The sequence below is a fragment of the Panthera pardus genome, unplaced genomic scaffold (assembly GCF_024362965.1).
Source record: "Panthera pardus isolate Hobbes unplaced genomic scaffold, ASM2436296v1 HiC_scaffold_18, whole genome shotgun sequence".
NCBI classification, from domain to species: Eukaryota; Metazoa; Chordata; class Mammalia; order Carnivora; family Felidae; genus Panthera; species Panthera pardus.
In genome coordinates this window covers 34,561,702-34,589,317 of record NW_026526743.1, presented here as the reverse complement: position 1 = coordinate 34,589,317, position 27,616 = coordinate 34,561,702, and the positions used below count along the sequence as shown (strand labels likewise).

General features: G+C 53.6%; 1 protein-coding gene across 2 annotated transcripts; it reads right to left on the bottom strand.

Annotated features, from left to right (window-relative positions):
- Window positions 1-1,088: 1,088 nt before the first annotated feature.
- On the bottom strand, window positions 1,089-22,501 carry DRC7 (dynein regulatory complex subunit 7). Of its 2 annotated transcripts, XM_053906151.1 has the most exons (18): window positions 22,401-22,501; window positions 18,670-18,901; window positions 18,096-18,270; window positions 16,950-17,075; window positions 15,996-16,190; window positions 14,138-14,296; window positions 13,077-13,295; window positions 10,253-10,381; window positions 7,899-7,971; window positions 6,957-7,085; window positions 6,643-6,771; window positions 5,168-5,388; window positions 4,166-4,381; window positions 3,478-3,588; window positions 3,278-3,388; window positions 2,187-2,381; window positions 1,463-1,602; window positions 1,089-1,370 (listed from the first exon to the last, which is right to left on the bottom strand). In XM_053906151.1, exons 2-18 carry the CDS (start codon window positions 18,864-18,866, stop codon window positions 1,277-1,279), a joined length of 2,619 nt encoding a protein of 872 aa, XP_053762126.1. In that variant the 5' UTR covers window positions 18,867-18,901; window positions 22,401-22,501; the 3' UTR covers window positions 1,089-1,276. The 2 variants fall into 2 exon arrangements, with proteins under 2 accessions (XP_053762126.1, XP_053762127.1); XM_053906152.1 differs by lacking the exons at window positions 18,096-18,270; window positions 22,401-22,501 and having other exon boundaries at window positions 18,670-18,779.
- Window positions 22,502-27,616: the final 5,115 nt, after the last annotated feature.

Sequence of the window (27,616 nt, the reverse complement as noted above, 5' to 3'; positions counted from 1 at the left end):
GTATCTGGAAATATTTTGATATTGTATATGAGGAATCTCCATGTGGCTTACAGTTCATGCATTTTCACTGAGCCTAAGTAGAGTTTCTCAACCTTACCATTACTGATATTTTAGGCTAGATCCTTTTTTGTAGCAGGGAGCTGTCCTGTGCATTGTAGAATGTTTAACAGTATGCCTGGGCTCTACACACTAGAAGCCAGGAGCATTCCCATACAGTTATGACAAAAATCTCTCACAATATATGTCTCCATTCTACTCTTGATGTGCATTTGGGTTCTTTCCAGCTTGGTACTAATAATAGTGCTGCCATGAATGTTCTAGTACATGCCTTTTAGTGGATGTATATGTGCATCTTGGTTGAGTTGTTCATCATTCTTGTTCATTGGATGAGCGGGTAAATAGACGGATGGGGGAGCGTGGATGGATGTGTGGATGGGTGGATGGAGTGGAACCTAGGAGCAGAATTGTTGGGCCAAAGCTTAGTCCTAGATACCTCCAGTTTTCCAAAGTGGTTGTACAGATTGACCCTTCCACTGGGAAAGCTACGGGAGAGTTCCATTTGCTTCTTATCCTCCTGACACGTATTCATGGCATATATACTGGTGGGTTTGTGGTGGCATTTCATATCCCTGATGACTAATGAATTTGACACTTTCATGTGTTTCTTGGCCAAGAAACACAACATTGAGTTTTTTTAAGCTAACATTGAGTGCTTTCTAAGTGCCGTTTCCAGCCCTCTGATTTACAAGTGTTATGGAAGACAACAACGCCATCCCATTTCACAGATGGCTAAATAGTAGTTGGTAAGAAGAGGAGCTGGGGGCTGTTCCTGGCAGTCTAATATGGAGCCCCCAGGTCCTGGAGAATGCACCTTGGCTTTGCCATTCCCACATTGTGAGCTGGGCCACCCTAGCCACATTGAGATCTAACCAGTTGTTTGAAGGTGGCTGTGGGACCATCTGCAGAGGTGCTGCAAAGACTCAACATTCCAATGGAAAGACGGACAGGAAGCAAATAAGGAAGGTGGCCAAGGTGAGTGGGCAGGGGGTGGCCCCTAGGCTATAAAGACTAAACATGAGGTGCAAGCAGCAAATTCAAAGTGTGTTTATTTAGGGGAAGGTCATGAGAAGCAGGAACAGAAAGGGCCACAGGGAGGCGGTGTGGCAGTGAGGTCGCCCAAGTGGACTGTCATTTTCCGGGTGTGGGGGGCACAGGGGCCAGGCTGTGGGGGAGGTTTCTTGCCCTGGCAGCTTTGGCCAAGGCCCCATGGCGGGCATCAAACAAAGACTTTCATGAACTCCACCAGGCGTGGGTCCTTGTAGAGCTTTTCCTCCAGAGCCAAGTACTTCAGCGGGGCCAGCTCCTTGTGCCTGAAATCAGAGGCAGGAACAGGAGGTGGTGAGGGTTCACAACGCTCTGCTCCAGCCTCCTAAGGGTCCTGTCCGGCTCCCCCGTCCCTCACCGGTTGAGCCGCTGCTCCAGGATGCGGATGCGGAACATGGCCTGAGAGCAGTAACTCAGATACAAGTCCTCGTCCTCGACCGTCAGGGTCACCTGGTTCTCCTGGTACCACTGCTGCTTCTTCTGCAGCTCCTGGGTCTCCTGTGGGCATGGGGAGCAGAGAGCAGAGAAGTCGATGAGGGCCAGCCTTGCTACCACCATCCACAGAAGCCAGAGCGGCAGAGGCAGGGGCCACACAATGTCTTGCGTGGGAGCCAGTGGGGGGTCACATTTAGAGATGTGTCGTGTTCATGAGGAGCAGGCCTCAAGACTGAGAGCCTGGTGAACAAGTTTCCAATATTTTCAGAGCTTCCAATTCCTTGTCTGCAGAATGAAGGGCACTGTATACCCTTGCAAACACCAGAGAGCATTGTGTGCAGGTTAAAGGAGATAATGCATGGAAACTACATGGCACGTAGCTGAATATGAAATGCAGCGAGGACTAGGGGTTGTTATAATGTACCACCCCTCCATCCACCCCCCACCCCTCCACCCCTCCCTCCCCACTTCCACCCAGCAAACAACGAGGAAGGACAACTCGGTCTTCTGGAAAATTCCAAGCACTGATTGACTCATTCCCCCTCACTGGTCCCTCAAAAGTGTGGCGATGGCGAGCAGACAGCCCCGGGTCCATTTTCTGGACGAGGATGCCGAGGTTCCCTCCCCTGCCCAGGCCCTGGCCGCACCTTCTCGAACCGGGCCTGGATGAGGTTGGCCTTGTCGATGAGCCGCTGCTTAAAGTCACTGAGGCACTCGTCCTTGACACGCATGGCCTGCCAACGTGTCATCTTCTCGCTCGGCGGGAGCTGTGCCAGGAAGGGGGCCAGATAGTCCAGCTGGGCCTCCACCTGCCGCAGGTGTTCCTCGTGCATCACGCGCTCCTGTGGGGTGGGGGGGAGGGTCAGCTGGACGAGCAGGAGCCGCAGAGACCTCCCGACCAGCTCTGCATCAACATGTGACAACACAAAACTAGGCCTTAAATCCAGATCCCAGGGCCCGGTGCCGCTGGGACAGAGCCCGCGGAGGGGCTCTTCGTGCTGGCCCTCGTAGCAGTGGTCACAGTCGGTAATAGCCAACTCTGCATACTTGAATTCATATCTCTCTGCCTGAGCCCCAGGAAATAACCAACGCTCAGCCGATGCTTGTTCAATAAATGGTAATAAATGGTGATCATAGTAACGGTAAATCAAAAACTGCCAATAACTCCCTTCTTTCTCTTTCTCACCCCCGGTCTTCTAGCCTGTATCGGCTGAGAACCAGTGAGTGGTCTAATGCCCTGTCCTGCCTCGACAACCCCAAACTATTTTCAGAAATCTCCACACTTGGTGGGTGAAGGAGATTTAGAAGCTGGCCTCGAAAACCCAGCTGGGCCTTGCAACCGGAGGGTATCACCCGAAAGTCCTGTGCAGCAGGTGCCCGAGAACTCAGGCCTGTGGCCAGAGTGGGCTCCCTGGGGCTACCGGCCCAGGTCCTGACCTTGAGGGGAGCCCTGGGTGGAGGTGGGTACACGATTTCCATTATTTTCCCATGCGGCAGAGGCCTTGGCTTGGCCACAGCCCCTGGAGGTGGGGGGAGACCTTCTGGATCCTGAGCACCCTTTGGTGTTCATCACAGAAACGGTCAGCTCAACAGCAAGGAGGACCACAATGGTGTCAATAGCTTTGTCCCGTATAAGGAGCTCCCTGGTGGAGTCCCTGATTGTCCTCACTGTCCCGGAGGCCTGGGGGGCAGCGGTGTCCAGGAAAAGCCAGGGCCTGGGCCAGGACACGAGGCTCACCATGGCCTCCCGATACTCTTTGCTCTTCTCGTTGCGCTTGGTGTCATAGATGGAGATGGTCAGCCTGTGCTCCTCCTCCTCCTCCTCTCGAAGCTTCAGGATCTCCAGCACCTAAATTGGAAAGCGGGGGATGGCATGGATAAGACACCCTCTACCCTTGCCTCCTCCCACCCACCCACCCACCCTCGCCACGGGACCACCTCCAGCTCCGACTCCCAGGCCTGATGTCTGGACAACTTCTCCTCATTCTTCAGCTTCATCATGGCCTCATACTGGTAGAGAAGCTTCTTGGTGTGCTCCATGGGCTCCACCTGGGACAACCACAACCACAGTGACAAGGAGAAGCAGCAATGGCTAGGGTCACGGGCAGACTCTGGAGCCAGACTGCTTGGGTTCAAATCTTCTCTTGCCGTTTTCTAGCTGTGTGACAACAAGCAACTTGCTTGACCTCTCTGGGCCTCAGCTTCTTCATCTATGAAAGTATAGATTATAAAAAGAAGGTGAACTGGAAGCTCAGAGGGACTAAGGAATGCGCCAGAAGAGTGAGGAAAGTCAGCTCCTCAGAGGTGGTAGGACCTTCTCCTACTCCGGTGTTGGTCCGGGATGTGGGGTCAGCTTGGTCTAGGACTGGGGGGAGGACGAGTAAGGAGAGTAGCCTGCTGGGTTGCCTTTCTTGATGGAAAAAGGGCAGATTTTCAGAGGAGCTGCCAAGATGAAGGTCCCCAGATGGGAGCTCTTGATTTTCCCAAGGGGCAGAGATGAATTTCCGGGCTGGGAACCATGAGTTTCCATCCCAGTTTCCCCAAGTCGTTGGATGGCACAGAGGGCCCCGGGAACTTCTCCTCACCCACCCGGCCCACCCGGGCCAGCCACGGCGCCCAGGCCCACCTCAAAGCTGATACACATGTCGGGAGTCATGACGATCTTGTTGCCCTTGTGGTCCACCTCGGAGCGCCGCAGGAACTCGCGCTTGGAGGCCGTGATGTGGTCGTCACGGCAGTGGTAGCGCAGCTGGATGCGCTCCTCCGAGATCAGAAACACGCGTTCCGCCACATCCTCATCCGCAGGCTGCTCGGGGTTGCGGGCAAACCGCTCTGTGATTTTCTGGGAGGCCAGATCATGATAGGACGGGAGGTGGGGAAGGGGCTCTCTGTGCACACCCCTGAGGGTGGAAGTAAAGGACAATCGGACACTGGGCTTTGGGGGCTTTTGGGACTTTATACGGAGCAGTCCTTCCCAGCCAGACAGTGGCTCTCTGGCTCCGTGGGTTCTCAGCACCCGGCCACCCCAGCCCTGTATGGTGAGGCGTTTCTTCTCTAGCTCTCTCCGCAAGATTCTATTTGCTCACCTCCAGAGATGGGGAGCTCACCACCTCTCCAAGCACCCTGCTTTATCATTAAACATCCCTTACTTCCAGGAAGAGCCTCTTTGGTATACAGCCGTTAAACACAGTTGCCAAATAATTTGTAATGATGTAGAGGAAAAAGCGCACAATTTAATGTTAAGTGAGTGATGCACGGATTCTACCTTCCCTCGCGCACACACACCACACACACACCTCAGTTAGACTTAGACTCTCAAAACCAAACCTATTAACACATGGCAATATCTGAGAGATACCATCCCGAAATATTTTTACTTTTCTTGTTATATTTTTCCATATTTTCTAAATGTTTGGTCACGCGTGTGCACTTTTTATAATAGTAAGTAACACATCCATGGCCCAGTGGCTGAAGGCACAGCCTGGCATCTGACAGCCTCAGGGTCGTAAAACAGGAGAGGGCACTTGGGAAAGATGTGGCTCCAGAGTCAGAGCTGTCCCCATCCCAGGGTCACCTCAGCCTGCCGGAGAGAGTGGGCACCCTATCCCCAGGCCCAGTGAGTGCTCACCACAATCGGCCGGGGGTTTGACTCTGCACTGTTCAGAGACAACTTCTTGACCCTGTCCCCGAAACTGACATGGCGATAGGAGAGGAAGTCAGACCGTCCTCGGTAATACTCCGTCATTGTCTTCGATGTCTCCTCCCGCTTTACCAGGCTGTCCACACGGGCTCTGTCATAAAACTCCATGATGCGGTCCGTTTCAGGTTGCATAGACTTGTACGAGTGCACTGTAGTGGGAGACGGGGTCCGGGAGGTCAGCAGGGTGAGACCAGGGGCTCTGGCCACTGGCTTGAGAACCCAACCCCAGACCCCAGGGACAAGGCATGCCCGTGAATGCTCATGGATGACCACGAGTTCTGTAACCAACCCCCTACTGCTGAGTATTTAGGTTGCCTCTGTCCTTTTGGTTATTATAAATGACACCATGTTGAACATCTGCATCATGCATTTTTCATTCTTGCCCATTATTTGCTCAGGACAAATACCAGCAGTAGCACTGCTGGTCAAAAAGCATACATAGTTGAGGGGCACCTGGGTGGCTCAGTCAGTTGAGCGTCCTACTTCGGCTCAGGTCTGTGATCTTGGTGCTCGTGGGTTCGAGCCCCACGTCGGGCTCTGTGCTGACAGCTCTGAGCCTGGAGCCCGCTTTGGATTCTGTGTCTCCCTCTCTCTCTCCCTCTCCCCTGCTCATGCTCTGTCTCTCTCTCTCTCCCTCAAAAATAAATTTAAAAAACATTTAAAAAATTTGTTTAGAAAGCATCGTTGGAAGCTACTATTGATTATTTTGCCCAACTGCTTTCCAGGGACATTGCACCAGTTTTCTGTCCTACCAACAGTGACAGGGGGCAAGTGTGTTTGCTCACACCCAGTAGGACCATTTTCTTCATCTTTGCCAACATGAGGCTCGTAAGATGGTCCCTTATGGATTTCCTTCCTTCCTTTCTTCCTTTTCTTTCTTTTCACTTCAACTACCAAGTGAGATTGATAATTTTTTTAAGATGTATATTGACACTGTGTTTTTCTTTTGTGAGTCTTGGGTTAGGGCTGTTGATTCTCTGCCAACACATGTCCTTCCCTCACTTCCCAGACTCTGGGGCTCATGGCCACATCTCCGCCCCCTGCTGCATCATCCTTGCGGAGCACATTCATTGGTTTTACTGCTCAGCATTCTGACCCCTTGGAAATGTGACCCTCCCCACCCCCCCAACTGTGTGCCTAGGCCTAGCCACAGAATGGGCCCCGCGGCCCTGGTTTTGACTTTCCCGGAGGGACATTTGTCACATTTCCTTGGATTTTCTGCACTTCCCCTGACCTCCCACACATCTGATTTGCTCAGGGAGGCAGAGGCGAAGTACACTGCTTGCCGCCTAAGAGCCCTGCGGACGCCTGGGTACTGGCTCCTCCCAGCACAGGCCAGCCACATGGAGGCTGCTCCAGGAATGAGAAGCGTCCCCACCCGGGGCTCCCAGCTGGACACTCACCACGCAGAGCCTGGGGGTGGCCTGGCTTGAAGTAGTCGACATTCAGGCCTGTGCTCTTGTCTATGTGTTTCAGCTCCAGCATGTCCTCCCGATTCTGAAACCACTCCTTTATCTCCAAAGTCTTGGTACCTGCGGGGTGCGATGGGTGCTTGGTGCAGCCAGGCCGGCTCCCCTGGCCTCCGTCCACCTGCCCATCACAGAGGCCAGCAAGGCCCGCACTCACACCGAGAGAGTGGCAGCGACGTGCCCGGGGTCACACACCGGGTTGGGGACCCCGGCTCTCCTGCTCCCACGGGCGGGGCTGCCCCCCTTACACTCCAAGTCCTCGTAGGTGGTGAGGCGGCACACGAGGCCGTTGCTGTTGAGATATGGGGCCCACTTCTCCAGCTTCGCCCTCTTGTACTGGATCACCTTCTTCCCATTTGGGCAGCGGGTCTCGAAAGCTGCAGAAACAGAGCAGGCTGGGGTCGCTCCTCCCCAGATCAGGGCGGTGGGGCGGGGGGACCGGAGGGCCACCCTCCCCGCCCTCCCCAGCCACTCATCTAGTCGCCGTCCTGCTGTGCTGTCTGCTTAACTCCAGGCCCCCAGCCCACTGCAGGGAGATGGAGGAAAGTGGTCACCAGGGTGGCTCTGCCCTGGGGGACTTCTCAGGTTTGAGCCTGGCCGTGGAAGCTGTGACCTACCACACCACTCACCCACTGCCGGGCCTTGGCCTGTGCAGGTCTCCCTGCTGGAAACACTCTCTGCCGGGAGGCTGGGCCGGGTGTTCCTCCCCTGGTTCCCATGAAGCCCCCTCTAGCCCTTCCCACCTATTAGAATAGCCCATGCCCTCGCCGTGGGTCTGGGCACCCCCCAGACAGGCACCTCAGCACCCAGTAGATGCCGGCATGGGACACGAGTGTCCCTGCCCTCCTGCTTTCTCTGCCTGCTCCTCCTGGTCCTGACACCTCCACTCCCCTGTGCCACCTGTACTATGCTTGGCCTCCTCCTGGCAGGGAGGGTGCGGGAGGGGAATGACTGCGTCCTGGCCCCCTGTCCTTTATCACCCACCCTGTGTCACCCAGCGCAGCTTGACTGAGCCCCCTCCCGCATGCCAGGTGTCAGGCCCTCGGCCACAGAGCTACTGCATGTAGCAGGAAGGAAGGACGAGGGTGCGACAGAAGGCAGAAGGGGTGGAAATGAGGGGCTGGGGCAGCCTCGGCTGGCTCCCCCCGAACGGGTCCTGGGGAGGTGGGTGAACACATACGTGCATATACCTTCTGGGGAGATCTCAATCTGCTCCACCCATGAGGGCGGCATGTCGAAACTCTTATCCTCGTCCTCCTTGCCCTGTTGGGAGAGGGTGGAGGGGGCAGGCTCTGGTCAGGGCTGGGCCCTGGAGCGGCAGTTAGAGGCAGAGCCTCTGTCTTGCCCCCCAGGGCCAAGCCACAGTGGCCATCAGCTCCCCCAGGGGAGCCAGAGGTCACGGACGGTTCTGACCTGGCGTGACCCAAGGTAGAGAGGAAGAGGGGTGGCTCAGGAGCCCTCCCTTGACCGCCTGGCTAGGACAGGAATCCCCTGCCCTGCGTGCCCCACCTCCTGTCAGTCAGCACGGGCACCAGGAACAGCTACACATCCTTCCGTAAGAAAGGGGCTTCTGGAGTCAGGTGGACCCAAGCCCCACCCTCCATCTGACACCAGCTTGGCGTCCTGGGGGAGTAAGTCCCTTAACTGCTATGAGCCTGTTGCCTAACTGTTAACTGGACCCCATGGGAGGACTAACTGATAGAGTATACAGGGATGCCTGGGTGGCTAAATCGGCGAAGCGTCTGGCTCTTGATTTCGGTTCAGGTCATGATCTCACGGTTCTTGGGATTAAGCCCCAAGTCTGGCTCTGTGCTGACAGCTCAGAGCCTGCTTGGGGTTCTCTCCCTCTCCCTCTGTCTCTGCCCCTCCCCTGCTCATGCTCTCTTTCTCTCTCTCAAAGTAGATAAATAAACATTTACTAAAAAAAGAATGTACATAAACCACTGAGGCACTGCCTAGCTACTGTTTTTTCCCCCTCTTCAAGCCTTAGTTTCCCCATCTGTAAAATAAGGACTGGTCTACACAAATGGTTCTCAAGCTAGGTAACCACAGAAACGTGGATAAGAGTTTCTCAATGTAAAACTGTTCTCCCACAAACATGGCTCACACCTCTGCCTCTTGTTCATCTAATCTGTGCTCCCTGGAGGCCAGCAGGGGGCGCCTGTGTCCCAGGATTTAGGGCACACGGAGGCTCTCTGGTCTCCAGAGATGAGGACGATGAGACAAGTTCGTCGTACCTATGGTCTCCTTTTGTCCCTGAGCAGTCCCAAGAGGTAGAACAGAGTCACTGTTCAGAACCCAAATTTGGGAGTCAGACTGTCAGATCCCAGGTTCAAGCCCCAGCTCTGTCACTTACAGGCCATTTACCATTGGGTAAGTTACTTCACCCCTGTGTTAAGTCTTCTTGTCTGTAAAATGGGATGATGATAATCATGAAGGATCATACGAACACCCACCTCACCAGGTGGTTGTAAAGACGTGGACGAGTTAGTTCAGGTTAAGTGCCTCCTGGCACTTAGGGTCATTCGAATGTTACTGGGGTAGGCTGAACTGTGTCCCCCTAATCATGCCCCAAAACCAGTACCTCAGGATGTGGCTACATTTGCAGACAGGATCTTTAAAGAGGTAGTTAAATTAAAACTAGGCCATTAATCCAACGTGACTGGGTCCTTGTGAGACGAGATTAAGACACACACACAGAGGAAAGACCGCGCGAGGACCCAGAGAGAAGACAGCCATTTGCAAGTCAAGGAGAGAGGCTTCAGCAGAAGTCAACATGCCCACACCTTGATCTTGGACTTCCAGCCTCCAGAACTGTGAGAAAATTAATTTCTGTTGTTCAAGCCCCCCAGTGTGTGGCACTTTGTCATGGCACCTCTAGCAAACTGATACACTGGTACTATAACTGACCCCACTCCCCCATTTTACACACAGATGGTGAAAATGAAGCTCTCCATGACTGGGAAGTTTGCCCAAGGTGTCGCAGCCAACAGCTAAGGCCTCTGGGCCCCTGACCTCCAGGCACGGGTCCTCACGGGGACCTGCCTGGAAGGCCCCCGGCCAGGATATAGGAGAGGGGGTGCTGATGCCGTGGGGAAGGCCCGAGGCCAAGGGGCTGATTAGACAGACAGAGAAAGGCCTGGAAGCATGTGAGGGGGACCGTGGTGGCTATGCAGGAAGGTCTGGAAGTGAGGCCAGGGCTTGTGGGCATGGTCCCATCACCCTACTGCGGGGCACATGCTCTTAACAGAAGCAGGGCAACCACTGACCAAGGCGGGCTGTGTGTGGGGCAGGAGCCATGGATGCAAGTCTCAGCCCTTCCCTACCCCATTGGGTGTCCCGGGCAAGTCAGTGGACCTGCCTGGGCCCGAGTTTGCCCATCTGTAAAATGAGAGCAGGGTCCAGGCCCTTCTAACTAGTCTGTCTGGAACATTCCCCACCAATACACATACACATGGTGGGGGACATGGGTCAGGTCGGCCTGAAGCAAGACAGGGCATGAAGACCCCGTCCCACCGCCCAGCCCCGCGCTGCTGAGACTCACCAGGTTTTCCACATCGTCGTCATCATTCAACCCATCTTCCTCTTCCTCAGTCAAGGACAGGTGAGACTTCTCGGTCCCCAAGAGCAGGTACTCCCATCTCACAGGGTCTCCCAGGTCAAAGACCAAGTCCTGGTGGGGGAAGGATCATCTGAGTGCACCCCACCGCCAGCACACCCCCTCCCGTTCCACGCGGTAGCGGGGAACAGCCGTATCCGGAGTAGAGGAGGGACCTGGGCCAGGGTCTCAGGGGGGCAGAATGTCGGTTCCAGGCCACCTCTCAGAGGCCACGCCCATCCTCCTCATTTCAACAGGGAAACTGAAGCCAGCCCCGCTGTCCAATCTCCCTGAGAAGACAATCCCGCTGTTGGTCTCTGTGAGACTTGGCCACTCTCCGGCCTGGGACGGTCCTGGATATGGGGCTTATCCTGCTGCATCGGCGGGGGAGGGGGTGTCCCAGGTGGTGTTCAGAGCAGATGCAGGCCAGCAAGACTTTACGGACGGGGAAATGGTGGGTTTGAGAAAGGGCCAACGCACGGTTTCTACCCGTGCCAGGGAGAAAGGAACCAGGCAGGCACACGCAGAACTGTATAGAGGAGGCAGGCGGGAATCTCTCCTCCATGGGGGAGGGCGGGGGGCGGGCTCTCACCTTTTCAGCCCAGCCTACCTGAGCCTGGGTTCACCTGCCGGATAACTCCCAGCAGATGGGGGCACTCAATGTCCCAATCTACCTCCCCAGGATGGCACCCCCTGACCCCAACACCCCCAGAATCAGTGTCCCAGAGGGAGGTCAAAGGCTTAAGAATAGCTTCCCACAAAGGATTTCAACATGACGCTGTCCCGAAGGCAGCTCTGATCTGAGACCACCCTGAGTCCTGGGGGGCTCTTACTCTGCTCTAGCTGGGAGGTGGGGGGACAGGAACGAGGAACATGGTGGAGGGCAGGGAGGGAGAGAACTGCCCACAGATGTAGTAGTGACTGCGGATAGCCAAGGCTTAGAGGAGAGGAAGCTAACCACACAGATGTTTGTATTTCTTTAAAGTACGTCCTCCATTCCATCACCTTGATAACTAGAAGCAGTAGTTAGGTGTTCTGATACTTTAACTTAAAGTTCTGTTTCCACAGAGAAAGCATCCATGAATGGACCACCACCACGTCTGTGAGCCTGGGGTGTGTTTGCACCAGCCAGTCTCTGTGTGGGTGCCTCGCGTGGCTCCCCGTTCTCAATGTCATTTCAGGGTCGTCCGAAGGAACAGAGCAGCCGCTCCCACTCTCCCCTGGCAGAAGTGACAGCCAGTGTCATGATCTATTTCTTCATGGCCTCACTTGGTGATGCAGTACAGCCTCTCTGGCTTCGCTTTCCACCAGACCACCCTTCCATCTCCACCTCATCTCATCATCTTGTGCTATCCCTGCCACAGATTTCCTTCTCCTGGCACTGGTGCAGAGCATGCTGGGAGGGGGAGGCTGAAGCACCTTCAGTCCAGTCTGGGAGGGGGCGAAGGAGGACTGTAAGCAGCCTCTAAGGGTCCATTAGCCTTTAGAGGGCACTGACCGCCATGGCAGTTAGGAGCCTGGGCTCTGGGGGCGGGCAGTCTGGGCGCTGCTCTATCTGTGTGGTGGGGTAGAAGCTCCTTCTGTAAAATGAGAGTAACAATAGCTAACATTTGTTGAACAGGCAGGGACTATTCTAAGCATCTACTGCACATCTACCCCACAACGTTGTGAAGTCAGTGAGAGCCAAGCCTGGAATCAGGCTGAGAGGCCAGCGTGGTGATGGGAGGGGGGGGCTGGGCTGATCCTCACTTTGCTCAAGGCAGAAGTTTCCCCACCTCAGAACATCTGACTTCCACACAGGGTGACTTGCACTGGGGCACAGGTGCATCAATTCTGCCCATCTGCCACAGGGGTGACAGCAGTCCCCTTGGACAGAGTCACCTTGGAATAGGGGGCAAAGAGCCCAGGATCCACCTTTGGGAAACTGGCCTGGTTGGAAATGGAGGAATTTGGAAACAACAAAAGAGCACAGGATGTGGAGCCTGGAGCTTGTGTCTCATTTGATTTGTGTACAGCACAATGAAATTTCTAGAAACTGAATGCACTCTGGTTCCCTGCACCCAGATTAAGAAATAGAACATTGCCCACACTCCAGAAAGTCCTTTTGTGTCCAGTTACGACTCTCCCTCTCCCCCAAACGTGTGCATGTATTTTTAACTTACGTAAGTGGCACTGAATTTTATACACACACACACACACACACACGTGTGTATACATATCTACACACACATTCATGGGAATTCGTTGGACTATACACTTAGGATGAGTATATTTTCTGCATATTTTTCTACACTTTAATACATTGTTTTAAAAAATCACTCATATAGGGGCGCCTGGGTGGCTCAGTCGGTTGAGCGTACGTACGACTTCAGCTCAGGTCAGGATCTCGCAGTTCGTGAGTTCCAGCCCCGCGTCAGGCTCTGTTCTGACAGCTCAGAGCCTGGAGTCTGTTTCAGATTCTGTGTTTCCCTCTCTCTGCCCCTCCCCCACTCACACTCTGTCTCTATCTCTCAAAAATGAATAAACGTTAAAAAATCACTCATATAAACTAACAATCCACTTTTTATAAGGATACACAAATCAAAAGAGAGACAATAATCATATTAGAATGGTTATTTATGGACAAAGGAGTGGGCTATGGGGACTCAGCTAATGGGGAAAGTCTGAAGCTCGGTGGTGGCCAGCTCACCCCACAGGTCACTCCCCCAGCACACCCCCCACCCCCGCCCGACCGTGCCTGTCACATCGCCCCCACCCCCTGGCCCAGTACCTTGCAGCAGTTCCAACAGTCCTGCATGTTGACCCAGTAGTTCTTATGGTTCCAGAGGCTCTCGATGCCCAGGAAGTGGTCGTCCTGGGTGCTGTAGCTGCGTGCCGTGAATGGGTCGATAAAAAAACTCTCAGGCACCTCACGCTTCCCCGACAACACCAGGACCCAGGAGTGTACACGTAGGCCATGCAGGGGGTCAGTCTTTGCTTTCTCCACATCCTGCACAGGAAAGGTGGGTGACCATGGGCCAAGGGGTGCGAAGGGGGGGGTGTCAGGGGCCCAAACATCTCCCCAGGGCTGGGGAACCAGCAGGCGAGCCAATTTCTGATCCTGATGGCAGCACTGGCTGACTGCATGACCTTGAGGACATCAGCCCCCTTCTGAGCCTGTTTTCTTATCTGTAAAATGGGACGGTCTGAGTTTATCTGTAGTTTACAAACTGGGCCCTTTGGAGTCCCAAAGTATCTGGGATTTACTGGCTTTCTGCGTTGTGATTCTGGGTGAGATATCATCCAAAGGAAGGTGGAGGGGTACTGTGTGGCCTCTTTGTCTTCTTCCCTCTGGAAGAAGGGTGACTGTGTCATGTTCTTCTTTGTATCCCCAGTGCCTGGACCACAGGAGATGCTAGTAGATATTATATGGAAGCGAAGGATGGGAGGGAGGGAGGAAAAGAGTGGGGGGGGGGGAGATGAGAGTGTGGATGCATGGATGCATGGAAGGAGAGCCGGGAGGATGGATGGGAGGATCCAGACCTGGGATGATGGGGAACCAGGGAGGATGGATGAGGAGTATATACAGGTAGGGAAAGAGTCTGGAACAAGGAGGACACCAGAGTCCAGCACAGAAAGGCTGGCTCCAGGCAGCAGAGCTCTCTGACATTAGAAACCCGTGGCAGAAGCTGGCTGACCACCAGTGGGAGCTTCCCACATGGCTGGACTGATGTGGGGGATGGTGAGGCGGGAGGAGGGGATGCAGACCCGGGTGTGCGGATCTGTGTCGGTTTACAGTTGCCAGCGGCCTCTCCCGGAGGATGAGTGCAAGGGCTGAGGACGCAGACCCACCAGGAGGCGCTCTTCCTCCTCCCTCAGCTGCCTCTCCTCCTCCGCTTTGATCTCCTCCTGCTTCTTTGTCTCCTGCTCTTGCTGGAACCTGCTGGTCAGGTCCCTGGGCGGTTTAATGGCGTACTTCTTAGGTGGTACCTTTTCTTCCTCCTGGACCACCTGTCTCCCAACGAGAGAAGGATCAGTGGCCCTGTGTCGCCCGCCCAACTGACCAGGAGGTCACAGCTGCTCCTGGAGTCCCCAGGCTTTCTGGCCCTAAATGCGAGAGCCTCAGCTCCCATTCCCTGATTTCAGGCTCTTCTGTAGAATGGGACGGGAATTAGAACCTTCTCCCGGGCTTGTTCTGAGACCTAAAGACAGGAAAACGCCCATGGGAGGTGCCGGGCGCGGCAGAGCTCAGGAGATGAGATTTTTGCCCCTTTGCCCCCCACTGCCCTTATTAGCTATGATCTGGATCTGACCCAGAAAGCGGGAGAATTGTCAGGAGTCGGACTTCCCAGACTCTGGCATTGGAGGGTGTCTCGTGTTGACCTAAAGACTCTTCTGGGCTAGGGAGGAGAAGAAAGCCTGTGTGCATGCACGCACGCATGTACAAATGTGTGCCAGGTGGTCAGCACAGTGTCGAGGGAAGAACACCGCAGAGGCTGCGGAGGGGGCCTGCCACAGTGAAGAGGGAAAATGGCCAGTCTCCGCAGCTGCCCATCAGCCAGGTGGGGCCTCAGCCCCTGTCTCCGTTCACCAGCCGTGTGGCTTCGGCCATGTTAGTCCATCTCTCTGTTCATCTCTACATACTCGTCCGTGAAACAGGAGAGATAACACCCACCACACAGCGCTGTTGTGAAGGGAAGCCACGTCAACGGACGTGAAAGCGGTTTGTAAACCCAAAGTTCTCTGCATCTAGTAGCTATTCTATCACTTTAATTATTAACATTTTGGCTGGGGTAAGAGGCCCGAGTGTGGGCTCCCAGGCCTGTGGAAGCCAAGCGGAAGGCAAGGCGGCCTTCGCTCCATCTTCCGGGGGGAGGTGGACCTGCGAGAGCAAGACTCTCACCCGGTGCCTCCCTCCAGCAGAGCACCAGCCCCAGGGCCCCCGGGAGCTCGCTCAGGTGTGACACAGGTGCACATGCATAGTGCTGGAGGCCCCAGGCCCCCCATGCCCTGTCCTGAGCTGCAGACACCCACGGGGGCTTGATCACAGAGCCCTGGAGTCAATCCAGTTCCCCAATAGCATTTTCTGTCTGTACCGTGGCTATTTCCCAAAATGCAGAGATGCTTTTGGAATCCTAAAATTAAATTCATTTCAGAGCGTCTCTTGTGTTCACAGCAGCCTCTGGCCAGTTGGGAGCTGTCATGTCAACAGATACGAAAACACACCCACCACCTGCTGGAGAGTTGGTGACAATTTTTTTGCTGTTAAAAACGGGTCTTTTGAATTGGGAGGAAATAGTGGGGCGGAGGGGGGGTGGGGAGGAGAGCGAACTAAATGCCCACTTGTCTGTTTTTTTCCTTACATGAAAACGGCTAGGGGGATTTTTATCAAACACGGAGGATAAATCTGGGAGAGACTGACTTTAGAAGCCGGTGGAAGCCGGCGGCAGTCACAGAATTCACCTGGTGGGGAACAGCCGCTTGGAAGTGAGTTAGGACAAGGGAAGGAGGACAGCGATTCGGGGAGCCGGGCTGTGTGTGCTGAGCCACCGGGACAGACACACCAGGACAGGCACACCGGCAGCGTGAATGAAGTCCGGGGCAGCGGGGGGCTGCTTGTGGGGCCGGGAAGGGGCAGGAAGGGAGGGGACGCGCTGCGTCACCAATGGCACGCCTTGCGGGATGCCCGGGGCAGCACGAGCCCCCGTACCTCCTGGTGCTTCACGGTGAGCGGGCACACGTCCCGCGTCAGGTCCATTTGACACATGTCCTGTGAGCCGTAGCCGTTGACACAGTAGGCGTCGTAGCCAGCGCCGAGGAGCATGGAGCAGAGCAGCGTGCTGAAGTCGAAGCAGTTCCCCTCCTGGTACTTGAGCACGGTGGTCGGGGAGTACAGGTGGGAGGGCTGGCCGCAGAGGGCTAGTCAGCGCAGCCGCCCCATTGCACCCCTACCTGTCCTCCCACCGGCCAGCAGCCTGATGTTAGGGCCAATGCGCATGCGGGACCCCTCCCCACCCCAGGCTCCTCCCCTTTGTCAGGCCGAAGAGCCTACCGAGAATGGGATGGAAACCTCGACCATGTGTAGAAACTGCAATCCACATTTGCCTATAATTTTAAGTGGCTGTGGACTTCCTGATAGGAAAGACCATCTGGACTAGTTAGAAGCTTCTGGTCTAATGCTCTCTGATTGGTCGTTTTACGGTTTTATCCAAAGTTGTCCTCACTTCTTCTGATCGAAGGATCTTGCCTTTCTCCCCTCTCCCTGTGCATCTATCCCTCTCTCCCTGTCTCCCTCCATGATCAGTGGGAAACACACTGAGCTAGACAGAAGCCCAAAGATGAGGCTGGGGGTCACAACCAGCAAGGCCCTCCCCTCTCTCCTTTTCTCACCTCTTCAAGTCGTGAGAGGAAGACTCTGAAGGCAGAAGGAGGCAAAGGAGGCAAAGAGGTAGGAGCCAGGAGACCAGGCTTGCTGTGTGACCTCAGGCAAGTGGCCCTCCCTCTCTGGGCCCATTTCCCCACCCCACCCTAGAGGGGTCTCTGAGGGGCTCAGACCAGATGCACTACGGCCTGTGGTGTGAGCCTCACTGAGCCTCCTTCGCCATATCCCTGGCTTCCCCTCCTAGGTCCCATGGGCCTAAGGATGCAGCCAGGGGTGGCTTACCGGCTTGAGGGGGTCCGGCAGGGGCACCATGGAGAGAAAGTCTGAGACGAACTGGGCACAGCTGTCCCAGTTGTAGAGCTCAGGGTAGGGCATCAGTGTGGGTCGGATGGTTGTGCTCACGAACTTCTGCAAGGGGAGAGACCACAGGCCCCCGGAGGGCTTTCTACCTGGGAGTTGGTGGGGGGAGGCCAGCACTCCCAGAAAGCCAGAGCCCTGGGTGGGGAGGCTCTCTAGGCCTCTGCCCCTCCAGCCCAGATGCCAAATAAGCTTGTGCTCTGCTGAGTGCTGCCAGACCAGGCACCACCTCCCGATCCCCCAACAACCCTGTAAGTCAGGCCCAGTGGCAGATGGGGAAACTGAGGCTCTGAGAGGTGAGCTGACTTGTTCAGGTTCACAGTCAGTAGCATATCTGGCCTGTCTGGCTCTTGACCACCACCCAGTGTGAGGGAGCTAGTGCTACCCCTTTGAGCGGCTGCTGTCACCCCAGGGCCCATGGCCCAGTCCTCCGTGGTCTCCCTGTAGATTCAAGAAGGCCCACCAGCATAGGATGTCACATGGCCCCACCCGTGCAGGCCCGCTGATTGCTCCAGGGGAAATGCACACCTGGGGTTACCAGATCAAGAGAAGCGGGAGCTGGGACCCGTGTGGGAATCACTGAGTTTCAAATGCTGGCAGCTAATACCAATGTTAAAAATTACCATGTGGACCAAATAAAACAGTCTGCGGGTCCCTATCAGCCTGTGAGCTGCTGTTTTGCAACCTTTGCATTCATCCTATGCCATTCCACCTAGAGATGGGGGAAACTGAGGCCCAGAGACACTCAGGACGTGCTTGGGTTACAGGGCTGGAGGGAGGAGGCCAGGGCTTGGGTCCCAGTCTATCTCATCTTATTTCTCTGCCCTTCCCTGGACAGAGCTGGGGTCCGGGGCTGGAGACTGCACCAGGTGTCTAGCTGCCCCGTAGCTGGCGTGGGGTCTCCAGGCCCCCAAAGGCCCCCAGGGGTGATTCACATCGACCCTGCTGAGGTCTGCTGGCATTCGGATTTATGCTATCCCCAGATATAAACTCTGACCCATGAGCTTTGGCCCACCTCCCTCCGCCCTCTGCTCTCCAGCCCATGCCCTACCCTCCACGACCCGGCCTTACCGGCACTTCGCACTCGTTCAGTGGGTGCAGGAAGAGGGGCACGCGGTCTGGGCACAGGTGGCTGTACTGGCGGGAGAAGCTGTCCGCCACCTGCAGCAAGTGTTCCTCCTTGAGCGTGTTGCTTTGGTAGGAGAGGGGTAGCTTGGAGGTGTCGATAGTGTCCTTGGTAAAGGTCCTGTGCCCGTAAGAGGGGTGGCATTAGTCCGTGTGAGGCTAGGCCTGGCACACAGGGAACAATCAACCCACCTTAGCTGCCGTTGGCTCTATCCTTTCCTCATTTAATCCTCACAGCTGCCTAGAAGCATCATCATCCTGTGCACTTTTAAATAGAAACGGGAACGGAGGCACAGAGAGGTTGAATGACTCACCCAGGGTCACACGGCTAGTGAGGGGCAGAGAGGGGACTTGGACCAGGCCGATTGAAAGCAGAGCCCTCCTTCATATCTGCCTCCCTCTATGTCCGGTCCTGCCTCCCAGCCCTAGGGCCACCGTTCTGTCTGGCTCTTCTCTCACCCAGCCCTGGTCTGACCCTCATCAGGGCCGCCAGGCCCGAAACCCCCACCCTGGCACTCACGAGAGCTTCTCCGGGATGGCCATCTCAATGTCTGACAGCTTCTTCTCCAGGTCTCTGAGCATCTCCTGTGTCATGGGGGCTTCCTCCCTCCGCACCTCCATCGGCCTCACCACCTTCTCGCCCCTCTCAGCCCGCACGGCCGCCTCCTCCCGCTCAGCCTCCTCCTCCTCCTCCACTTTCTCCTTCAGGACCTCCATCCTGGCACGTCTCTGGCTGCCTAGAGGCGGAATGTCTGTGGGAGGGATAAATGCACTCAGAATGGCCCACTTCAGCCACCAAGACCACCTGTGTCTCTGGGAGGTGGTTTAGAGGGGGGACAAGCGAGCCCCTCTTAAAATTCTATTGGGAGAGTCTTGCTTGATGCTGGCACACCTGTAACACCTTTCTGACATGTGCAGACCTCTCTTGAAAACAAAGACACAGCAGGCCACAGGTTGAAAGCTATTGTCAAGGCCAGAGTAGGTCCTGGTCCAAACTTACTAATGCTGCTTGCCAACCTTCCCTCCATCCCTCCTTCCCTCCTCCCTCCATTCTTTCTTTCTCTCTCCCTTCCTTCCTTCCTTTTCTTTTTTCTTCCTTCCTTCCTTCCTTCCTTCCTTCCTTCCTTTTCTTCTTTCTTTCTTTCTTTCTTTCTTTCTCTCTTTCTTTCTTTCTTCTGAAAGTACCTTCTCTTTATGGCAAGCAACACTAATACCATAGGGGTTACAATGGTATTATGAAGTTTCCTATTAAGATATACTTATTAAGTCGGACAAGTGAATTGGAAAATTATTCATAACAGTAAGGTGATATGGAATATAATGAAAGGATAAAGAAGGAAGGAAAAAAAAGTAACATCACCAAATTCGGAGCTGAGGCACAGAGAAGGCAAGGGCAGGGCACCCAGCCAGGGGGCAGGTGTGTGGGATGTGACATACATAGCCTGTACTCTCCGGGCCAAGCCCTTTGTCAGCCCACAGGATGGAGGTCTTTTGGGGAGCCACATTGAGATGACATTTGTGCTCATGTGCCCTAGGGAAGCCCTTACCCGCAGCCACAAGGCAAAGCCTCACTGTAGTGGACCACTAGTTGCCTCCCCAAAGATCTAGTCCCCTCTTCCGTATATGGCAAAACCCCAATTTCACTGGTGGCAACAATGTGCTTGGTTTGAAATGTTCAGCTCCCGGCCTCACTTGCAGCTGGGGGTGGCCTCGGCGATGTGAACCCGGTTCTGGCCACTGAGATGTGAGTCCAAGTTGTCGGATGGTAAAGTGCAGGGCCCAGCTGGCACGGACTGTTTGCCCTTCTCTTCTTCCTGCATAAAGCAGGAGGTGGGACAGCCAATGCCTGATCGTGAGATGACCACACATGAGGACCAAAGCTGCCTGCTAAGGACAGCAGAGTGGAGAGACAGGGGGATCTGGGGTCCCAAACGGAACCCTGGCGGCCCTGAGTGCCACCTCCAGACTTCCCGTCATGTGAGAAAATCCAGGCTCTGCTTATGGAAGTGGCCATGTCGGGTTCCTGTTACACCAGCCCAGCTGATCCAATGGCCTCCTGCCTCCTGGCTCCAGCTACAGTCTTTGGTATTTGCAGTGCTCTACCTCAAATGTCCCGTTTCTTTATGTCACACAGGGCAAAGGTCCAGAGGGGAGGGAAACCAACCCAATGCCCAGGGTGTGGTGGAGTGGGAACAAGGGAGAAAAGAACAGGGTCTCCCCAGATTTGGGTGGAGCCAGGATCCAGGGGGGGCAAAAGGGACCAGGGGGTAAAGGCTGGGCCCACCTCCCCACTCCAATCCCCATCTGGAGCCTCAGCTTCTTGGGGAGGCAAACTGACCACCAGCCTGGCTAAACGGAGAACTTGGCTGTGCCATCAGTTTCTGCTGGGGCCTTGGGCCACTCCCTGCCCGTTTCTAGGCCTCATTTTCCCCTTCTGCAACATGAAAGGAGAGACAGATGTTTTCTGTCCCATGCTGACATTCTGTAGGACTCAGGACCCAGTAATGCACCTATTACTGGAGGTCAGCCCGCTTGAGGCCCAGGTGGCCGACATCACGGTGGAGGCCTGTGTCTAGCAGGCTCATTCAGGACCCCAGTTCTCTGCAGGCAAACCTCCCACTGTGCCTGCCAGCCCCGCAGCACAGCCCAATGCTCAGATCTGTTTGTCTGCCCCTTGGGCGCAGAGAGTATTCCTCCACAGGGAGGACAGTAATAACCATCACTAGGTGCTTACTGTGTACCCGATACCTACTGTGTGCCAGGCACCGTGCTAAGGGCTTCCTAGAGATAATCCCACACATCCTGCAATGAGTCAATGAGATCCCAGAAAATTATGTATTGGTCTGTGCCTCAGTTCCTGGCACAGAGCTCCAGAAACGCTTGGAATTTGCTGAGTGATGAGAGCACAGGGAGCATCTTTTATTCTGACGAGGGGACTCTGGGTGGGCTCTGGATGGGGCTGGTCATCGCAAAGGCCATGCTATGCTTAGAAGCTCAGAATCTTCAGCCCCACGACCCCCCACTTCTCTAAAGAGAGAAGAGCGGTTTGGAAATGAAGTTAATAATTGATGGTGCTAAATGAGGAAGCCTCCATAAAATACCAGCCGGAGGGGGTTTGGAGAGTTGCCAGGTGGGTGAACCTATCCACCCATACGACACCACCACCCCCACAGGGACGGAAGCTCCTGTGCCTAGGTCCCTTCCGGACCTCACCCTATTACCTCTTCATCTAGCTACTCATCTGTATCCTTTTTGGGTCCTTCAATAAACTGATGAATGCAAGTAAGTGTTTCCCTGAGTTCTGTGTGCCATTTGAGCAAATTAATCAAACCTGAGGAAGGCGTCATGGGCACCAACCTCCAATTTGTAACCAAGGAAGACAGAAGTTGTGGGTAAACCTAGGGACCTACTACTTGAGATCGGTGTCTGAGGTGGACAGGCCATCTTGTGGGACTTAGCCCTGAATCTGTGGGGTCTGATTCTATCTCCAGGTAGATAGTGTCAGAATTGAGTTACGTTGTAGGACACCCAGCTCACAGAGAATTGCTTGGTGAGTCACACATTTGGTGACCAGAAGTGTCAGGGGTGAAGTGTCCCGTGTGAGTAGTAAAGGAGAAACACAGGAGATAGGACACTGAATTGAGTTTTCCCATTACGGACTCTAAGAAGCAGACAGTGCTATGATACCCACTTTGCAGATGAAAAAATTGAGTCCTAGAGAGGTTAAGTGCAGTGCCTAAGGTCACAGAGCTAGTAAGTAGCAGATCTGGGGTTAGAAGCCATATATTTCTGGCCTTGAAAACCAGGCACTTAAGGGCCTATTGAGATGGGAAAGTTCTAGAAGGGATGAGGCGGGGGGGGGGGGGGGGGTTGGTCAGGGAGTGGGAGAGGTAAGTAAAGATAGAAATGGGGATAAGGCCAAGGTATCTGTAGGCTGCAGAGGGTTACAACTGTGACAGGCACTGAGATGGGCCCTGAGCCCAAGGTCACAGAACACCTTTATCAGAGGTGGAGCTGAGCTAAATACTCCCCAAACCAGACTGCCTCCTCAGCTACAGCCCAGTGTGGGGAGGGCAGTCCCTGCCCAGAGGCCCTCCCCAACCCGCAGGCCATTTTCTGCACCCGTCCCTGGCAGCAGCCTACACACACACACACACACACACACACACACACACCCCTTCCCCAGAAAGATCAGGGCTGGAAGCCCCCCAAGCAGAAAAAGCCCCCTCCCACCACCACCCTACTTCTTACCCTGCCACCAGCTACCTCAGGTCCTGGGCTCCCTCCTCACCCCTCTGAGAACGGGCCCGGACCATCTGTTAGCCCATCTCCATGGTAACAGCTTTCGGAAGCTGAGGACAGGTTCTGGGAGAGGAGGCCTCTGGGAAATGTAGTCTGTCACTGTCCCGGCCTCGGTCCGGAAGACCACCTGCTATAGGTCCCTCAGCAAGCGACAGGCTGGAGCCAGTTCATGCCAGGTTGCAAGAGCTGATTGTTAAAATTACAGAAATGTTTGCAAGCCCGTTGACAAACAGCCACGATTACACATTAAATTAGAAAAACTTGTAAATAAATAGGTTATATTAGAGCAAAGGTAATTAACACTCAAAATTCATCACTTGTTAATTATTTTACTACCTTTCTCTAGCATGTATGTTCTTGGAGTTGTTTGCTACTATTGTATCTCTCTAATGGAAATAGGCAATGGTGATCTCCTCTGTATCTCTTCCCAGCTTCTCTTCAGTGATGTCATATCAACAGCTTAAAATTGGCCATGGGGTTACTTACACCACAGAACCAGCCTGCCTAGCTGAGACCTGGGTTCTAGTCCATCCTGGGCCTCTGACTTAGTGTCTAACTCATGGGACAGGGAAAACTTATCCAGAAGGTTAGTGGTCTATAAAAATTAATTCTAATGGCTTTCAAATTCAGAAAAAAAAAATGAATAGACTAATAATAAGTATATAATTATGAGTCCACTCTGGATTGTATTCGTCTTTGTACCGATGAGGTAAAAAAATATATTTTTACTCTTTTGTGATTGGAAGAAGGAGCCCACAAAAATTGTAAAGCACCCTTTGTGGTGTGGGGGACCGCTTCTGGAGAAACACTGTCCTGACAAGTTTACACAGTTGCTGCTGCTGGGGGAAACATAGCAATAACCTCAATTCTCAATAATAAATCATGATTTTAAATTCTGGCTGGAATATTATGCAGTCATGAAAAATAAAGTGTGAAGGATAAATCAAACTGTCGTGGGACCATGTGCCCTGCAATTACCCCTGAGGAATCCGCCTGGGGCGAGGGCAGGCAGGGAGGAGCGAAAGGTAAACAGGGGGTGTGTCAGGCTAGTCTCATTTCTTTTATATATTTCTTTATTCCTTTTTATCCTCATACCCACTCCAATTATCTGATTCTTTTTTTTTTTTAAGTTTATTCATTTATTTTGAGGGAGGGAGGGGGAGAGAGAGGGGGAGAGTGAGAATCCCAAGCAGAGAGCCTGATGCGGATCTCAATAATGAACTGTGGGATCATGACCTGAGCTGAAAATCAAGAGTCAGAAATGTAACTGACTGAGCCACCCAGGCGCCCCACCCCATTCTCTGACCTTTACAGGCAGCCATTCTGATACATTTTTTTTGTTTCAAAATGAGCATTGTTTTGCACGTTGTTGTTTTTAACTCACGTAAGTGATACGGTGTTACCACCTCCTCTGTTTCTTATATTGTTACTAAAAACTGCGTTTTTAGATCCATCCATGTGGCTGTGTGCCTGCTGTAGGGATTCATTCTATTCTCCCTGTGATGGACCCCACCTCCCCTTTGCCACCAGCTCCTTTCCACTACAAATAATGCCATAAATAATGCCACACACCCGTCCTCGGTCGTGTCCCTTCTAGGCCTGTAAGAGTGTTCCTATGGGGTCAATAACCAGGAGCAGGATTGCTGGATAATGAGCAGCAGCACCCCATTTACTCCAGGCCATGAAACCTACACCCTGCACAACCTCCACAATGCCCGAGGAAGCCTAGTACCCTTGCCCACGCCAGCATCCATAGTATCCAGCTTCCTATCATGCGTCCGCCAGTTTAATAGGGATACAATGAGGTCCCTCTGTCATCTTAATGTGCAACTCTGTGATCACTCATGACTTTAAAATTTGTTTTAAATTTTATTTTTGAGAGAAAGAGAGAGAGAGAGAGAGAGAGCAGGGCAAGGGCAGAGAGAGAGACACACACATACAGAATCTGAAGCAGGCTCACGGTCTGAGCTGTCAGCACAGAGCCTGCCCCGGGGTTTGAACTCATGAACCGTGAGAGCTCATGACCTGAGCTGAAATCGGACGCCAACCGACTGAGCCACCCAGGAGCCCCTTTTCAAAAAAAAAAATTTTGGGGGGGGGGGCACCTGGGTGGCTCAGTCGGTTGAGCATCCGACTTCAGCTCAGGTCATGATCTCTTGGCTTGTGGGTTCAAGCCCCGCATTGGGCTCTGTGCTGACAGCTCAGAGCCTGGAGCCTGCTCGGATTCTGTGTCTCCTGCTCTCTCTGCCCCTCCCCCACTCGTGCTCTGTCTCTCACTCTCTCTCTCTTTCAAAAAAATAAACATTAAAAATTTTTTAAATTTTTTTTAATGTTTGTGGTCACTGATGACTTTAAATGTGTCTTCACATGCTAAATTCTTACTTTTAGATATTGTCTTCTCTGAAATTGCCTTATAAAACCTCAGCCCATTTTTCTGTATTAGGGAAGTATCCTTGCTTTGACTTGCAGGCCTTCCAGATGTTAATCTCTGGCTTCAGATGTTGCAAATACCTCGCCCTATTCTGTCCCATGCTGGCTAACATCGTCTATGGTGTCATCCATGGAACAAAAACAAAAAAACTCCATAATTTTGATGTAATTAAACTCACCAGGTTTTTGGTCTGATGTTTCGTGCTTATCGTTTTTTGTTTGAGAAGTCCTTCCTTGTCCTGAGGTCACAAAGCTATTTTACTGCATTAACTTTATAGTTTTGCCATTTTGTTTAGAACCTTTACTCTGCCTGGAGCCCATCTCTGGATGAGGAGTTAGATATGGATCCCGTTTTATTTTTCTTCATATAATAAGCCAGTTTTCCAACACCATCATCAGACCATCTGTCCCTTACTGGTAATGCCACTAGTATTGTGTCTTAAGTCCCCCAGGTGTATATAAGTCTGCTGCTGAGCCCTTCATTCTCTTCCACTGGCCTTCATGCCTATCCCTGCTCAGACCCCATGTTGGATTTACCATGATGGCCTCGTAGTATCTTTCTACCAAGTCTTCTTTCCATGCCCTCTTTCACTAAGGGTGACTAGCTATTTGAGGCCTATATGCCTCCAAATGAATTTTAGAGTACATTTTTGGGAAGTCTAAACAATCCTTTGGAATCTATTAGAACTGTATTGTATTCATAGGTTAATTTGTGAAGAACTTTTGTCTTTCGATATTAAGTTATCCATCTGGCACAGAGCCAGTATGTCTTATTTCCTGTACATTTGTTATAATGTAATGAAAAATACAAGGAATGAAGAAGCAGGGGCAGAACAGGAAGAACCAGCCATGGAGGCATGCTGGGGGACCCTCCTTGCAGCACACAGATGGCCACTGCAGCCCAGGGCCTGAGAAGCTGGTGGCCCAAGCAAAGCTCTGGCTTAGTCACTTTCATGCTGGGCTGGGGGTCCGGGCACTGGGCTCTCCACCATATCTCTTTGAAGCCTCATCCATTCCGTGGGGCAATTACCGCTCTCCCTGCTTTATGGGTTCAGTAGGTGAGGAATTGGCCCAAGGCCAGTTGCAGAGGAAGAATTTAGTCCAGACAGGCTGACCTCAGAGTTTGTGCTTTTAACCATGGTGCTGTCCACCTCCTAGGTTGCTACTGGATTGCGTGGTGATAGTGGAACCCCATCCATCCTCACCGGGCCTTGGGGTGCCTTTTGGCCATCACTCCACCTGGCCTTAGTACATGCTCAGCTGGACACTCAGAGTCACTTTTGCAGTGACCCCAAGTAATGACGGACCCCGGCCCCCCTGCCCCTGCCTGGCCCTGGGGTAGACAGCCAGCTGGAAAAGGAACACATCCCTGCCATCGACCCCGTCTTCCCATCTTCCCTCTCCAGCTGCACCAGGAAACCCCGCACGTTTGGGACTCGTGGTTTGGCTGCCCCCACGTCCGACTGGGAAAGCCAGAGCCCGGGGTTTCCGCTGAGACTCAGGGGCCAGGACTGAGGCAATAATTCTTGAACCCAGGAAATGCTCTAGGAGGAAGCATCAGCAACCCAGAGAAGCCTCGCTCTGCATCAGCCCAGCTTGGAGAATAGCCTTGGGCAGGTTGCTAGACATCTCCCGGCCTCCATTTTCTCCTCCCCACACAGGGCTGGTCTACTCGGCAGAGATGTAGAAGGAATCTGGAAGGGATTTTTAACGTTCACACCTCTCCTATTTTACACACAGGTCGCAAAGGTTCCCGTTTCACACAAGGGTTCCACCTGATCTTTCTGTGAGCCTCAGAGGTCTCTAATTCCTGCCGTGTCTGTACCCGGCACTTTACTTTTGTGCCTTCACTTAATGCTCTCAAGTCGGGGCAAGAATTTGATGATTTCCGTTCTATGGATGGGGCACCTGAGGCTCAGAGAGGTGAGGCGACACACCCAACATCACACAGCCCCTAAGTGGCAGAGGCAGGCCTGTCCGACAATGAAGCAGCCGTGGAATACAAAGGTTTGTGCTCAGAAACTCTGAGACTTTGAGGTAAGAGGGCCACGACCTTCAGCGTGAGAAATTGGTGTCAGTGAAAAAAAGTAAGTCCCCAGACCCACCAAGTTTGTCCACAAAAACTGATATACTCTGGCCCGGCTGATGCAAGGTCCACACCCTAGAATTTCCCTTCCAGGAACACAGCAACTTGCATAAAGCGAGGGCCCCTGCCTTCCTGTCTTTCATCTGTTTGTTGGGCGGGAGGAGGGAGAAGGGAGGGCGTCCACTCAGCATAGCCATCGGGGAGCAGGAGATGGCTGGCGGCCCAGAGGCTGTGGGGGACGGTCTGATAACAATAGCTTCTCACCTACAGCAGGTGCTTGACCTTGGCCAAGCCCACTGGCGAGGGTGGGGGTGAGTAGGGAAGGTGAGACGTCCCCAGTGGTTCGGAACTCAAGGCTAGACTTGGGGCGTGATCGTGGGCAGTGGGGCGGGCCAGGGGGCTGCTGTCTTTCTGTCCCCTCCACTCTTGTTTTCTTTCTTTGTGTTGGTTTATCTGTTAATTCCCTCTCTCTAGCTGGCTTTCTCTCTCTCTTATCTCTGCCTCTTTTGTTTCCTACTGAGGAAACCAGCAACAGTTGCGAAATGGAGGCCCAGCCACTGGAGGTGACGTACCCAAGCCGGGCCTGGCCTGAGACACTCCCCTGGCTCCGAACCATGCAGGCTGATGCCAAACTCACACATCCATCTAT

Excerpts from the sequence above, each read along its gene's own strand:
- DRC7 (XM_053906151.1), bottom strand. The coding sequence starts at position 18,866 with ATGGAGGTCCTGAAGGAGAAAGTGGAGGAGGAGGAGGAGGCTGAGCGG. Across the intron at positions 4,382-5,167 it reads CAAACCCCCGGCCGATTGTG|AAAATCACAGAGCGGTTTGC; the intron begins GTGAGCACTCAC and ends CTGGCCTCCCAG. Across the intron at positions 3,389-3,477 it reads CCTGGGAGTCGGAGCTGGAG|GTGCTGGAGATCCTGAAGCT; the intron begins GTGGTCCCGTGG and ends TTTCCAATTTAG.